This window comes from Rhinolophus sinicus, linkage group LG04 (genome assembly GCF_036562045.2).
Source record: "Rhinolophus sinicus isolate RSC01 linkage group LG04, ASM3656204v1, whole genome shotgun sequence".
NCBI lineage: Eukaryota > Metazoa > Chordata > Mammalia > Chiroptera > Rhinolophidae > Rhinolophus > Rhinolophus sinicus.
The window spans coordinates 56,330,406-56,345,149 of record NC_133754.1 but is presented as its reverse complement, the minus strand read 5'-3'; the positions used below and the strand labels follow the sequence as shown (position 1 = coordinate 56,345,149).

Below are 14,744 nucleotides of genomic sequence, written 5' to 3'. Positions count from 1 at the left end.
ATATGAAAAGCAATGTCAAATAAGCAAGTAAAATAAATATGGATTTAGAACAAAGTACGATTTTATAAATCAAAATAACTTAAGGGACTTTACCATTGTTAATGTTAAAAAATATAACAATTCTTGTTAATTGAATGATAGTTTTATTTACACCTTACAATAAACATTCATAGTGTCCTAAAAAAGCATTTTTGACTTAGTGATATTTAAACACATTGCTCATGAGCCTTCCAAAAGAATTTTGAAAAAAATTAGTATCCTACCTTCTGATTTAGAGTTGTCATCTAAAGTTTTTTATTGTAAGTTAAATTAAAACATAAAATGATAATTTTTCATGTGGACATTAACTGTTGATATCCAAAAATAATCTTTTATTAAAGTCTAAAGATCATAGTGAGGGAGAAGCATTTCCTAATGACAGTGAGTACTTGCAAAGTAAATGACAAAGTACCATCGGCTTCTCCAAAAAACAGTGTGAACACTAGCAAAAACATGGTCAAATATTAACATTTTCAGAACTCTGGAAATTAACCAAAGGTTTACAACAATCTAAAGAGTGTTTATTGAAGGGAAACAATAACAACAACAGTCAATTTTCATAAGAGCACTAAGCTTTGTGCTGTTTTCACTTTTCCTGTTACCGTTCCCCTCTCCCCAGCTCCACAGTAATCTTGAAAACCAATACCCTCACAGTCACAGTAGCTATGAAAACCAGAGGCCTAGCATCCACTGGAGTTGGCAGTTTTGAGCTTTTGTGAATTGAAGGGAGAAATAGTAATAGTTCAAGCCGTTATAATTCAATAATAATGGCTTGAACTTCAGTACCCCACTATGATTCTAATTATGCTTAGAATAACTACACAGAATATCAACAAAGAAATAGAAGATTTGAGTAACGCTATGCATCAATTAGATCTAACAGAGACATCTATAACCCACTGCACCCAACAACAGCAAAATGTGTATTCTTTTCAAGTACAAGTAGAACATTCACCAGGATAGGCCATAAAACAAGTCTCAGTAAATTGAAAAGGTATGAAAATATACAAAGTATGTTCATTGACCACAGTCAAATGAAATTAGAAATCATAAGAAGAATGAAATTTTTGGAAATTAAACAACAAATTCCTAAATAACTATGGGTCAGAAATGAAATTCACAAGGGAAATTAAAAAATACTTGGAGATGAATGAAAATGAAAACACAACATAAAATGAATGTAGTGCTGCTGAAGCTGTACTAAGAGGCAAATTTGTTGCTGTAAATGACTATATTAAAAAAGAAGAATGATCTCAAAGCAATAACCAAAACTTTCAGTATAAGAAACAAAAATAGAGCAAACTAAACTCAAAGAAAGCAGAGGATTTAATATAGAGCAGAAATAAATGGAGATTAGAAAAATAAGAGAAACATTTTAATGAAACCAGAAGTTTACTCTTTGAAAAGATCAACAACATTGACAGATGTCTAGCTAGCCTAACCATAGAAAGAAGATTCAAATTACTAAAATCAGTAATGAAAGAGAGGTTATTCCTGTTACCTTACAGAAATAAAAAGGATTATAAGTGAATATAATCAACAGTTGTGTGTTAACAAGTTAGATCACCTATGTGAAATTAACAAACTTCTAGAAAGACAAACACTTCTGAAACTGATTCAAGAAGAAATATAAAATCTGAATAGACCTATAGCAAGTAAAGAAATTGAATGACTAATAAGAAAAACTTCCCACAAAGAAAAGCCCAAGACCAGATGGCTTCACATGTGAATTATATCAAACATTTAAAGAGGTTTAATATAAATCCTTCTCAAAATCTTCAAGGTAGGGAACACTTCCCAAATCATTCTGAGGGCAGTTATCACCTTGATACCAAACCAGACAAAGCTGTCACAAGAAAATTAACATCCCTTATGAATATCCCTTGTGAATATAAACACAAAAATACTTTAAAAAATTAAAAAATGCAAACCTAATCCAGCAACATATAGAAAGGGTTATACATCATAACCATTTGAGACTTATTTCAAGAATGCAAGATTGGTCCAACAGGTGAGGACCAATGTAATGCACCATATTAATGGAATGAAAGAGAAAAGCCACGTGATCATCTCAGTGAACACAGAGTACTAAAATCCAACACAATTTCATGATTTAAAACCAATAATCTAGGAATGAAAGGGAATTTCCTCAATCTGAAAAATGAACATCTGTGAAAAACTCATAACTAATATCATACTTGATTAGGAAAGATGGAAAAGTGTTCCCCAGATAAGGAGCAAGACAAGAATGTTTGCTCTCACCACTTCTATATAATGTACTGAAGATTTTAGCCACGGTAATTAGATAAGAAAAAGAAATAAAAAGCATCAAAATTAGAAAGGAATAAGTGAAACAATCTCTGTTTGCAGAAGACCTGATTTTATAAATAGAAAATCCTAAGGAATTTACAAAAGAAGAAAAAAAAACTACTAGAATCAAAAAAGAAAGTTCATTAAGCCTGTAGAATTAAAGTTAAATATACAAGATCCATTGCATTTCTATATTAGCAATGAATAGTATGAAAATTAAATTAATTTTATTTACAATAGTGTCAGAAATATTAGATACTTAAGAATAAATTTAACAAAATAAGGTCAAGACATTGACATTAAAACTGCAAAACATTGTTGAAAGAAACAAGTGGAAAGTTATCCCGTGGTCATGGATTGGAACACTTCATGTTAAGAGGTGGACTCTCCAAAGTGATCCTCATATTCAACGCACTCACTGCAAAAATCCCAGCTGACTGTTTTTCCCCCCAGAAATTGATACGCTAATCTTGAAATTCATGTGGAAATGCAAAAGTCTCAGAACAGCCACCGTAAAGCACCTGTTTGATCTGATACACTTGACAAGTATTGGGAAAATTGTGTGTTGTCTTTTTCAATATGATCTTTTGAAATAGTATTTTTCACTAAAGTTCCTTTCTGTGCTTTAAATGAAGTTTCATCAAAACTTAGGACTGCAGATTTAGGTATTCAAATTATGGGAAATATCTACCAAATATGTGAATTGGCAAAACCAATTCTCGTTGTTCAAACACTTGTCCATCTTTCATGTAAAGTCTGACTAAACCCTTTTTGCTGATAGAAGAGGCAAGGTTTTAAACAATTATTTAGCACGTTCACTGTAATGAATTAGATAGCATGAGACAGACAAATTGTTTTATGTTGTAAAGTAGAAGGGCAATTGTGAAAGGAGAAGTAGGAAGTGATTGCTTTTAAGACACATAGATGTATATGTTCTCAGGCAGATGAAGTTTCTGTATACATACTTCCTTAAAACCATCCATGGTTTTGCATTCTTTCTAACGTCTTTTATCTTCAGAAATAAGCTGCCCCAGCTTGAAGACTACTGTTCTACCCTACTCTTAGTCTTTTATGAATAAAATAGCTTTGCAGAGTATACGTTTTATTTGTATATGCGTTGTGTACAGGAATAAAAATATGTTGGTACACCAGGTTCACTTGGACCACATTTTGCCAGAGATCCCATGCCCGTGCCCCTTGTTTGTATTCTCTAGCCCTCTCTCCTGCACTCATGACAGATTTCTCTTGCTGCCCAGATTGAACCTGAGAATCCTCCACAACTGGCAGCTTTTGCCAGTTGATTGGAGCTGGCATAGAAGGTGACGCTCTGTCATAGCAGTTTTATTAGTTTTCTCAATCAGCCTATTTGTATCTTTTCTCTTTTTGTAGTTTAGATGTTCTAATTACATTTCTTTTATTAATGTGATTTTCTTTGGTTAAACTTGTTATCCTTGAATCAGCTTGGAAACATGTTTGGAGACAATTGTCTGTGGGGCTCTTGCTTTTCTGTTCATTTTGTGAACAGAAGCTTTGATTGCCTTTGTTCTGATCTATCTTGTAAAGATTATTTCTAGTAGTGAGGAGCTTTGGAAGATATGACTCCAGAGCGATGGATACGTTTTCTTATAGCCTTGGAAGATAAGAGCTCATTTCTCCCTTTAGAGCAAAAGGGTGGGCATGCTTCCTGCCCATTACAAATATTTGGTTTCCAAAGCTCAGGGATCCTTTCCTGTACCGCAACTCACTGCATTGCATGTGTCAACTGGCCCTCCTCAAGTTGGTCTCTGAGAATTGGGACTCGAAACTGGAGCAAGAAAATGCTGATATTCTGGCTACTCCTATTGTAAAAATTCCTGCACCTCTGACCCAGGAGTTTTACTACTTCTGCCAGAATTCATGAGACTGTGACAAAAAGTAGGCTAAAATCTCAGCTCTTTCACAATTCTTGAAAATATGTAAGAAATACAAATAAAAAGGCAAATAAATACGTATCAGAGTTCACCTCAGAAATGTCACTTCTATCCATGTTTTTCATTAAAAACTACATTATATACGATTATTATTTACATAAATGTAGCATCGATTTTTTTTCTTAGGTTAAAATAAAGCTTTGGCATAAATTTGCTATTTATTTTAACGGCAGTTTTAAAAGCATAATAAGCCATCTGTTTTTCTTATGCCTATAAATTTGTATTATATGTACTTATGTGTATATACACATATATTGGGGTATATGTGTGTATTCATGTTTTGAAAATCAATCTTGCTGTACTTAATTACATTTTTAAAAATTATTCTTAATTCTGTATATGTCATTATAATGTACTGTTTGCCTCTATTCCAGAATATTGGAAAGAAGATGACCTGCCAAGAATTCATTGCAAACCTCCAAGGGGTAAATGAGGGTGGTGATTTCTCTAAGGATCTACTGAAAGTAAGCATTGAAATATTGGTTTTTAAAATATGCTTATGTTTATATTTTCTTATGTACATATTTCTATCCAACAAAGGCTACGAATCACTTAAGTTATTTTATTTTTTGCTTTTGGTTTTATTGGTGATGTTTGACTGGGCCTTATCCTTGCTGCGTCTGACTGCAAAGTACCCTTCAGTTAATAATTCCTAAAAGTCCACATTGTGATCAACAATCCTGAGATCATAAGCAGATTTGAAACAATTGGTGACACAAATGGTTGGTGGGCAGTTGTTGATTTATTTGTAAGCAGACTGTCAGAATTTGAGAAAGGTCACAAAGGTATATTCACTATGGAAACAAAATGGCATTTGCAGACCGCATTGGAAGAAGTTCTGCCTGTATGCAGTCCCTCGTCACAGAGCCACTCAGGTAGTCTCTGGAAATAGAGTAACTTAAATGCTAGTAATTGTAGAATGCTTGAATTATTTGCACTCGGCTTTTTTTATTGGTAACAGTCAGCATGTTTTCCCCTATCATCAGATTGTTTTTAAGGAGACAACAAAATCACCTTTGGAATTCATAACATTCTACAACAGTATAAATTAGATGTGCATTTGATCAAATACAAAACAGTGATTGGTAATGGATATGAATATTTTTTAGAAGTTCAGGATAAGATATGTATATTGAGAATGTGATTTTTACAGCTTTCTGTGTGTTTCTAGCATTCTTTTTAAAACCTTTGTACATATATAGATTTCCTTTAAAATCGGTTCTGTTGAATGAATTTGCTAAGAAAGGTGACACATATGAATCATGCTATATAAGATGGCAATGTGCCAGTTAAAAGATAAGTCCTTTATTATGTTTTATGTGACTTTTAAACTATGTAAAATATGTAGAGTTCTGCAAGATTTGGAAAGACATATACTGTGGAAAATGAAGGAAGTTCTAAAAATGTGATGAGAATCTGTCTTACTGACATTAATTGCAGCTTGTTAAAAATTACATTATGGAAAAAGCAGGAAGAAAAGGAGGAAGGTAATTTTTCTTGAGATACAATTGACGTACAGCATTATATTAGTTTCAGGTGTACAACATAAGGATTCGATACGTGTATATATTGCAAAATGATCACCACAATAATTCTAGTTAACATCCATCACCATACAGTTACAGAATTTTTTTTCTTATGGTGAGAACTTTTCAGATTTACTGTCTTAGCAACTTTCAGATACGCAGTACAGTGTAATTTTACTCATCGTGCTGTACGGACGTATTTTATTTTTTAACTGGAAGTTTGTACCTTTGACTCCTTTTACCCATTTGACCCCCTCTCCACCCTCTGCCATTGGCAACCACCAATCTGTTAAGGAAGGTATTTTTTAAGTTGTGTCTTTATAGAACAAACGTTGCCATTTCTGAAGCTACAATTCCAAATGGGAATGAGAAATAAAAGGTGTTGGGTTGTGACATGATAAATATGTTCTGTACATTCATTGAAGCTATTCTCTAGATGTGGGGTAACAAGTCTGTTTTCAGTCTAGTGGTATTAGCGTGGAAAATCATGTAGTCTTTCTAAGATGATTTGTGAGGCTTTTATCAAGTTATGTCAGAAATGAAAATTGACAGGGTGTTTTTCATGGTGAAGCTTTTAGATTTCAGTGGTAGGCTTATAGTAGCATGCATGACTGGGGGTAAATGATTGGGCAGCTTTAGAGCATGTTTGATGGAACTGTCTGAAACCAGATGTAGTGACTGTACAGTCCACTGGCTACTGTTCACCTTGGGTAAACATATGTTCTTTGATTTACTCTGCCAAGAATTTGCTGGGTGATTTGTTGCAGTTGTACAATTGAGATCATGTTCACAAACCTCAGGGGTGGGGGAAAATATGTATTATACTATTCTTTATTTACTGTGGGAAGATGACAGTGAAATAGCACTGAAAATGACAGTGGTGTTTAGTCTGGAAATTGTCAAATAAAATATTGATTTCCTTTCACAGCAAACCCCAGCCACTCACCCACCCAAGATGAGTTATTCATTTCAGTAAGAATCTGGATTTTATTGTAAATTTCAGCAGGAAAAGCTTTTCTTTAAGCCATTTTTGTTTTATTTCACTCTTCTATCTGGCTATTCCTTTTCCCTTCCCTTCCCTTCCCTTCTCCATCTTTCCCTCCTCTTTCTTCCTCTCTGTTTCTCTTTATTTCTTTCTCCTTTCCCTTACATTTTCTTTTTGTCTCTTCTCTCACTGTCTCTCTTTCTCTATCTCTAGCTCTTGATTCCCTGATGAGATTAATTATTGGGTATCATATTAATTTGAATTTTGGGGGAAATATGATTATACACATGCCACACAGACAGATACATATATGCATGTAGATCAACACAATGTTTGGCATCATGTTACGAGTTCTGGGTAACCCCTTTCTCCCTTCATCCATCCCCTCTCCCACTGAAAAAATTACAGGCATGTGTAACATATTTAATTTATGGCGTAAGATGCTTAATGTTAACACAGATTGCACTGAGGCTTTTATTGTTACATACTGACCTTATTACTGTCAGATTTCTTTGCACTGGAATTTGCCTTATGCCTGTTGTTCACGCTGGTCGTGTGGTCAGTAGTATCTGTTAAAGAGCCACTGTATTCACCAGATGTTTTGGACTTAGAGAAACCAGTGGGCCCCTGTCCTCAGAGATCACAACTTACTGAGAAGGATGGTTCTTGCTTCCTTAAAATAGACAGTTATTTCATATTAAAACAAAAGTTTACACTGAATTCTGCTCGTTCCCAACAGAAACGGTTATGAAAAAATAGACCTTAACATACTTAAATGTATGAAAAATGAGAAACTTGTTTCAAACCTTTAATTCAGAGATATAAGTTAATGTTTTGCTGTAAATTTGCTTTAGACTGCATCGAAGGGATAGATAATACATTGAGCCTTCTTTTACACTTTATAATTCCACTGCAGTTTCCATTTTCACTCAAATGACCTAAACAGATAGATGCATGCTTTGTGCACGTAAGAATCTTTCCCCCACAAGTTGCTTAAAGTATACATTATAGATATCTACAGTATGAAGTGGAATAAGTTGGATACCAAAGGACAACCATGATGGAATATTATTTAGGTTCTTGAAACCTGAAGTCTGCCTGGGAGGATGTGATGTTTGAGATAGGCCTTTGAAGTATAGGTCCTATTTCAGTAGAAGACTTATTTTGATTTTTATTGAGGTTATTATTTCATTTCATCTCCCACCCACAAACATCGATGTTCTCTCTTTCTCATAAGACCCCTCCCTATTATCTCACCAAATCAAGACAGTAATTCATTCAACAAAACATGCCAAACCGTCTGGCATGTTTCATGGCTCTACAAGGGCCTCCCCATCCTAACATTTGGATGTGGTTTGCCTTCAAGCATCATTTGGGACAAGGTGGAAAAGAAGGGGAAAAGGGAGGTTCTGCTTTTGGTTATGATGCATTTAATAAGACATTCCTAAGACTCTCTAATAAATATTAAAACTCTTACAGACATGACTAGAGAGGGATGAGAATGTAAAATGGGGGCCACTTCTGGATTGGAGGCTGAACCTTGGGAAAGATGGATGATTGTGATCATGGATTTGGGAGCTATACTGACTGGGTTCTAGTCACAGCTCCCCTGTCTTATTAGCTGATGCATTGTGAGCAAATTCATTTAAACTTTGTCTCTTGATTTCCTCAGCTGTGAAATGGGAGCTTTTTTTAGTCCTTACCCCATCTAGTTTTTAAAATAATTATAGCTTTTTATCTTTAATATTGTTTTATTCTTTATCTAGCTCAAATGTACTGGAAAGGGATTTCATCCCTTCCTGAAGGTATTTGTACCTACGATGTACAACTCGTAGGGCCAAGTGGGATCAGTGTCTATAAACAAGACCTCTATCCCCCATTCCTTTTTAGCCTAAGCATACACATTCTCTTGCTCTTTAAAAGGAAACATCTGAGACCTTGACCTTGAACATTTCCTCCTTTTGTGGTAAGATTTTTAATCCTCATCATTTATGCTTTTCCAAAGACTTGCTGGTTCCAAAGAATAGCCATCAAAATCCTCCACAAGAGGCATTTGTTCTATAAAGTCTGTCTTAATACTGTGTGGACACCTGAAAATGAGCCTTGGTTACCTATATTTTCCTTGCCTTTTTACCTTGTTAACAACAGTCTCTTTCTCCTGGGCCTACCCCTCTTGCCATGTTTTTATATCTTATACTTGGTGTTGGGTAAGAGTGGAAGTACTAAGGAGAGTTTGGTCTTAAACTAGTCTTGGACTCTTAAAGAACCTTTGAGGAAGCAAATTGGTTCTCATACTCTTTAAAGACCCCAAGATAATCCTGGTTATGAATGGAGATATGACTTATTTGAAGTGACTAAACATCCTGGGGAAGAAGCAGCATTGCTATATGTCTACCTGCTGTCCTGTGTTTTCTCCAGATAGAGAGTCCGAGATCAGAAGACTCGGGAACAGGGATTGTTAGTATTTCAGCCTTTTTTCAGCAGTTTTTGTAGACTCTCAACTGTGTTAGCCTGGGACTCTCTCTTCCACCTAGTCTTATCAAGGGCACATACCAAGGAACTCTAGGGAGAGTGTTGGTATGTCATCATATCCATGTTTCTGACGCTCTTCATAGAATAATTTTTAAAAATTTTCCTGAATGTTCCCCTCTCTCATGTTCAAAATAAAGCACCTTGCTCTGTTGACTTCCCGTTCCCTAAGTTTTTCTTCTGAGTTTTGTATGAACTTCTATCCTTGGGTTTAACAGAAAAGCTACATTTTTATCTTCAGTCCAGTCTGCTTTCTATTTCTAACTCTGGTGTGAATAATCCTTCATTTCTTATTACATATACGAAGAGACTCAGGGACTTTGGGTGATGGTCACCAGTTATTTAAATATTTAGAGGGGAAATAGCCATTTCAAAATATATTTACATGAAAGAAGGGAGGAATCAATATGAAATAAGAGAAAAGGAGCCAGCGAAAAGTGGTCTAGGAATATATAGGGTAGAAAGTCAATTATTGGCTGCACAATAATTTCATTTTGAGGAGATATCCAGACTGAAGAGTTTGACAATGAAACATGAAACCCTAATTGTTTACCATCACAATTTTCTTATTGCCACCTGCCATTTGGCACTCAAATAATGTTCTCCTTAATACTTTTATCCTAGTCATAGTTAGGCCTTTAATTTTTTTTTCTTGAGCAACAGTTGAATTCAGTAGGTGCCAAAGGGAATTAGAAAAAAAATATTAGCTAAAAAAAAATCTGATTTAAGAATGTTTATATCATCTTACGACGGAGAGGACAGAAACAACAAAACAAAACATACAAATCTTTCAAAATGATTCTAATGTAACTGAAAAACAAACTGAATGCAATATGCAGAGTGTTTTAAAACATACTTCCTCCTAAACCTGTGTAAGTACTCAAGTAGCTTTAAGAATAATTACAGTTTCAAGGCAGTCTCACTGGAAATCATTAAAAAGGAAGGTAAATAAATCTTCCTTGGACAAATCAGTAACATGCCATCCTTTCAGGCTTATGATTAGATGTTTGACTTTAGAATATTCTTCAGAAATTTGATTTTTTGAGGGTAGGAATTGCTTGCTTCTATCTCTTTATGTGGGAATTTATTAACCATGAAATTAGCTTGCAGTCAATGGGAGACTAAAAGTTTTTTCATTCTCTCAGGTTTGGGGGGGAGAGAGAGAGAGAGAGAGAGAGAGAGAGAGAATGAAAAAACTTTCTCTCTCTCTCTGGGCCGGGGGGTGGGGAAGAGAGAGAGAGAGATTGATTTTGAGAGACTGAGATTAGGGTGCTGGGTAGGAGAGAAGTTAAATTGAAAGAATATAATCAGTGTGCCTGGCTTAATGGAATTTGCATGCTTCATTCCATTAACGAATGATAAATAACAGTGAGTTAAATTATTACATAATCTATTGGTTACAATTCCTATAAAAATTCTTACTCAGATGCATTTGTTTGCCCTTGCTTTCCCAAAAGACAGAATTTAGGTGAGGTTGTTTTAAAAGAAGTTTCTAAGAATATATGTTTCCTATTGCTTCTCGGCCTTTTGGCTAAGATCAAGTGTAGAAGATATATGCTCCCTGCATCCATTCCTTAGCATATGTACTTGGCTGAAAGAATTACCTGTTTTGTTTTTAAATGCAGTTTTCTCATTTGACATTCTTAGGGAAAATAATTTGTGCAAATCATGGAGAAATTAGCCAGGATGGTAGTATTTAAACAGATTCAGAAGGTCAACAAAGAAAAACACTTTTTAAGTAAAGATTAATGTGTCTTGTTGGACAAGGAAGAAGCATAATTAGAAAATATAACATTATACTGTGCAAGTTCATAACCATTAGTCATTTTAATGTATTACATTTGTATATGAGGGTAAGCAAAAAAAAAAATGTCGGCTATTAAAGATTTAGAGATAAGCAGTTTTTTATAAGCTCAAACTCCGAAAAGGACTTGTTTACACAGTGACAGCAAGAGCTGTAAGGATGCTGGTAAATAACAAAGCCAAGCCAGCTAGCTCACTTCCAGAGTTCCATTTGCCTATCTAACTTAACCTGGACAGCCAGGGAAAAGACTGAAAATTGAACACTGACAATTGCCCTACTTTTCTTTCTACCGAAAGGCTGACCTTATGAACATTCTCCCCCATATTTGCTCTCTCTTCTTTCATCTTTGCTTCCAGTATTCTCAGTGAGGGCAAGTACAACTGGGGGAATCTGAATAAGAATGGGTTTTATCAGTGTCAGTATTCTGATCGAGATATTACACCATAGTTTTGCAAATGCTATTGTTGGAAGAAACTGGGTTAAAGGTGCAGGCAATCTATTATTTCTTACAACCTCGTGTGAATCTACAGTTATCTCAATGAAAAAAAAAAAGCTTCAATGGGAAAATAAAGCAAATGGGGCACTTGCTCTCCAGTCAGAGACTTAACGTACCATGTAAAAATGAGCTTAATGAAATTTTACTACTCTTGGTCTTTCTTTCCAAGTGCTGAATGGCATGATTAACAGCTTAGGTATAACCACATAGCAGCATTAAAAACAATGGTGTATTAAGAAAAAGGCAATGGAAGTTATTTTCAACAGTTGAAAGCTGGAAAGTCACATGAATCTATTGTTTAGAAAATTAATGATACAGGATTCTGATGTCTGGCGCTGGGTGTTCGTGGTCTCACACACTCGAAGAATGAGAACGCAGACCCGCAAAGGTAAATTGAAGCAGGATACAGTATTATTGCAAAAGCGAAAAGCTCAGGAATACAGCTCCCCAAAAAGAGAGGGGATCCGAATGGAATACCCCGCAGACTAAGCTGAGCTGGGGTATCTTGGCTGACTCTGCAGTCTGATGTGGTAGCCCCTCCCCTCCAGCTCCCTTTTCTGCATTTTTTTTTTTTTTCTGTCAACTGCTGTTCTCTTGGCCTTGAGGCCCTCCACCGCACATCCCTAACTGCCCACAATTTTCCCATCTCGTTTTGAGACTGTTTGGGCCTTGATGCCTTCCACCGCGATCCTGTCCCTACCTGCCTATGACTTACCTATCTCATTATTACTATTACTGCAGATGCTCTGGAGAATTGTTTGGAAGGAAGTGGGAGCAGAAATGGAAAAGGTGGTCGAGAAATGGTTGCAGTTGTCCACGAGAAAAAGAATGGCGGCTTGGATATGGATGGCGACAGTATTGAGGGAAACATATTAGCTACTGAATTATTGTGAGCTTATCATTAAAGTTAATGTTCGATCTGTGAGGACAAATGTAATGGAAGGCTTTGAAGTGAGTGGTGTCAGACCTGGAAAGCAAGCCTAATATTTCACCTTGGCCAAGCAACTTAACTTTTTTCCATTTTCTCATGTGTACCTCGGATAATGAGACTTGCCTTCAAGAGTGCTCATGAGGAGTAGGCAAGATGATGGATGTATGTTTAGTGGCTAGCTAGCATTGTGTCATTAGAACACATTTAAGTGTTCAGAAAAGATAGCGCTTTTTGTTGTTTTTGTTCTCACTGCTCTAGTTTTTGTGACTGGATCATGGATGTCGCTGGGCTCTGAGCCAGTGACTAGGGATGGAGCCTCAGGGTGATCATTTCACCTCTTGGTGCCTCAGTTTCTTGGTAAAATAAGATATTTGGACTGTGCCCATCATTTTCAGGTTTTCAGTTCAGGCTTCTGCGAGCCACAGTATCCAGTGCCCACCCTGCCCTGTCACCACTACCCACCCTGACAGGAACTTCTTGTTTTGTCTTTCTGTTGTGTTCAGACTTACTCATGCAGAGTCTTTTGAGCAAAATATTCCATGGCAAAGACAATTTGCCAAAACTCTATACGTGATCTTGAAGGATCCTTTCAATCTAAGTACTGGGGTTGTGTTTTTATTTCTTTGTAAACTGAAATCCTGTCTCTCAAACTTTTATGTATTATTTATTGGTTTAGACAAAGAAGTGTGTACTTAAGAATGAAAGATCAGATTTAAGTCCAAGAAAATTACCTTTGTTGTGGCAGCATTCTCAAAGGATCACTCCTAAAGAATTACATGACAGGAAGAAGTAGGCTCAGTCTGAAAAAAGTCTGCACATATTCTTATAAATGGAAAAGCCTCAGTGAATTCTCAGAAATACTTGATCTGAGTTATATTCGGAGTATGTAGTTGAAAATGGGAACTTATGGGTGGTATTTAAGTGTAACTAAAAAAAGAGCATCCACTGTTGCCTAGAGTAGGTGAGCTCTCTCTCAGAGAAGGTCACGGAAACCTGGTAGCAACAGTATCTATGGAGGAAAAGGGCTTGAATGCTTATCCTCATATAAGCAGGAAAGCCTTTTAAGAGAAAAGCTATGTTAACAAGCTTTTTAAGAGAAAAGCTTGAAAGGTTCTGGCTTAAAATATGGAATATTGCGTTTTTCAGTGAAGTGAATCAAGCTGAGTTGTGATAAAAGGTTCGTGGTGTGTTTCTGCTTCTGCTTTCCCTGTGGAGATCCGGAAGCATGTTATTGCTTCCAGTGACATGCTCGTCATGGACAGAATAATGATGCTCCCTTTGGTATGGTTCAGACCTTGAATGAAAAATGGTGACAATAATGAGGCTAATACCTTGGAGCAGCTGAAAATCCACAAATCATGTTCATGCTTTAAAAAAAAAAATCAAAAAGAAGTCTGTTAGAACATTTTGATAGAACAGATGCTGCTTAAAGAGTACAAACAGATTTTTAACCAAAAAAGAAAAAAAAGAAAAAAAGTTTTGAGTAGGGGAGGTAGTAATCATTAAGGGTACTGTAATGGAATATTAATGATCCCCAGCTAGATTCTATTTTTAATTTGATCATGAAGAATTTCATATTCCGATGCATCCATAGAAGTCAGAATGTTTGTGTGTGTGGAGCGTTTTTAAATGTCACAACATATCCGTCAAGGTTGCTGCTCCTGTCACTCAAGCGTGAACACATAATATTGATATGAATGTAATGGAGGGGTCACACTGTGGTTTGAAACTGTCCTCCTGTTGTGTGTGCTCTGCCAGTGGGGATGGGGGCTTCCTCGGGAGCGATGCACTTTTTTTAACAGGCCTACAATCCAATGGCAAATGAACTATCCTAGCAAACGTTCCTTCCTAAACACAGTGTTTACCTATCCATTAAGGATACAGAGAAACAAATTTCAATTTAAAAGCATTTGTAGCTGTACAGTTAAAAAAAAAAAAAAAACTATAAAGGAAAACAATTTGTTTTGCGGTTGTATTAATGGTATGTAAAGGTCAGTTGTCTAAAAATGATTCAAAAAGTTGAAAACACACACAAAAAATAAAAATAGCTCTCAACTTCCAAAATAAATGGGTATTATAGTTTGTATAACCTTACAGATATTACTCCAACTTTCATATATGGCCTATTTTTATTAATAACCTCAATTGTTACTT

General features: G+C 35.7%; 1 protein-coding gene across 9 annotated transcripts in view; it reads left to right on the top strand.

The window, feature by feature from the left end:
• PSD3 (pleckstrin and Sec7 domain containing 3) overlaps positions 1–14,744 on the top strand; it is a 427,571-nt gene that overhangs the window by 222,078 nt on the left and 190,749 nt on the right. For all 9 annotated transcript variants that reach the window (XM_074329581.1, XM_019742071.2, XM_019742072.2 and 6 more), the window contains one exon: positions 4,694–4,783. In XM_074329581.1, coding sequence (XP_074185682.1) covers positions 4,694–4,783 — 90 coding nt within the window. The remainder of the gene's footprint in view (positions 1–4,693; positions 4,784–14,744) is intronic.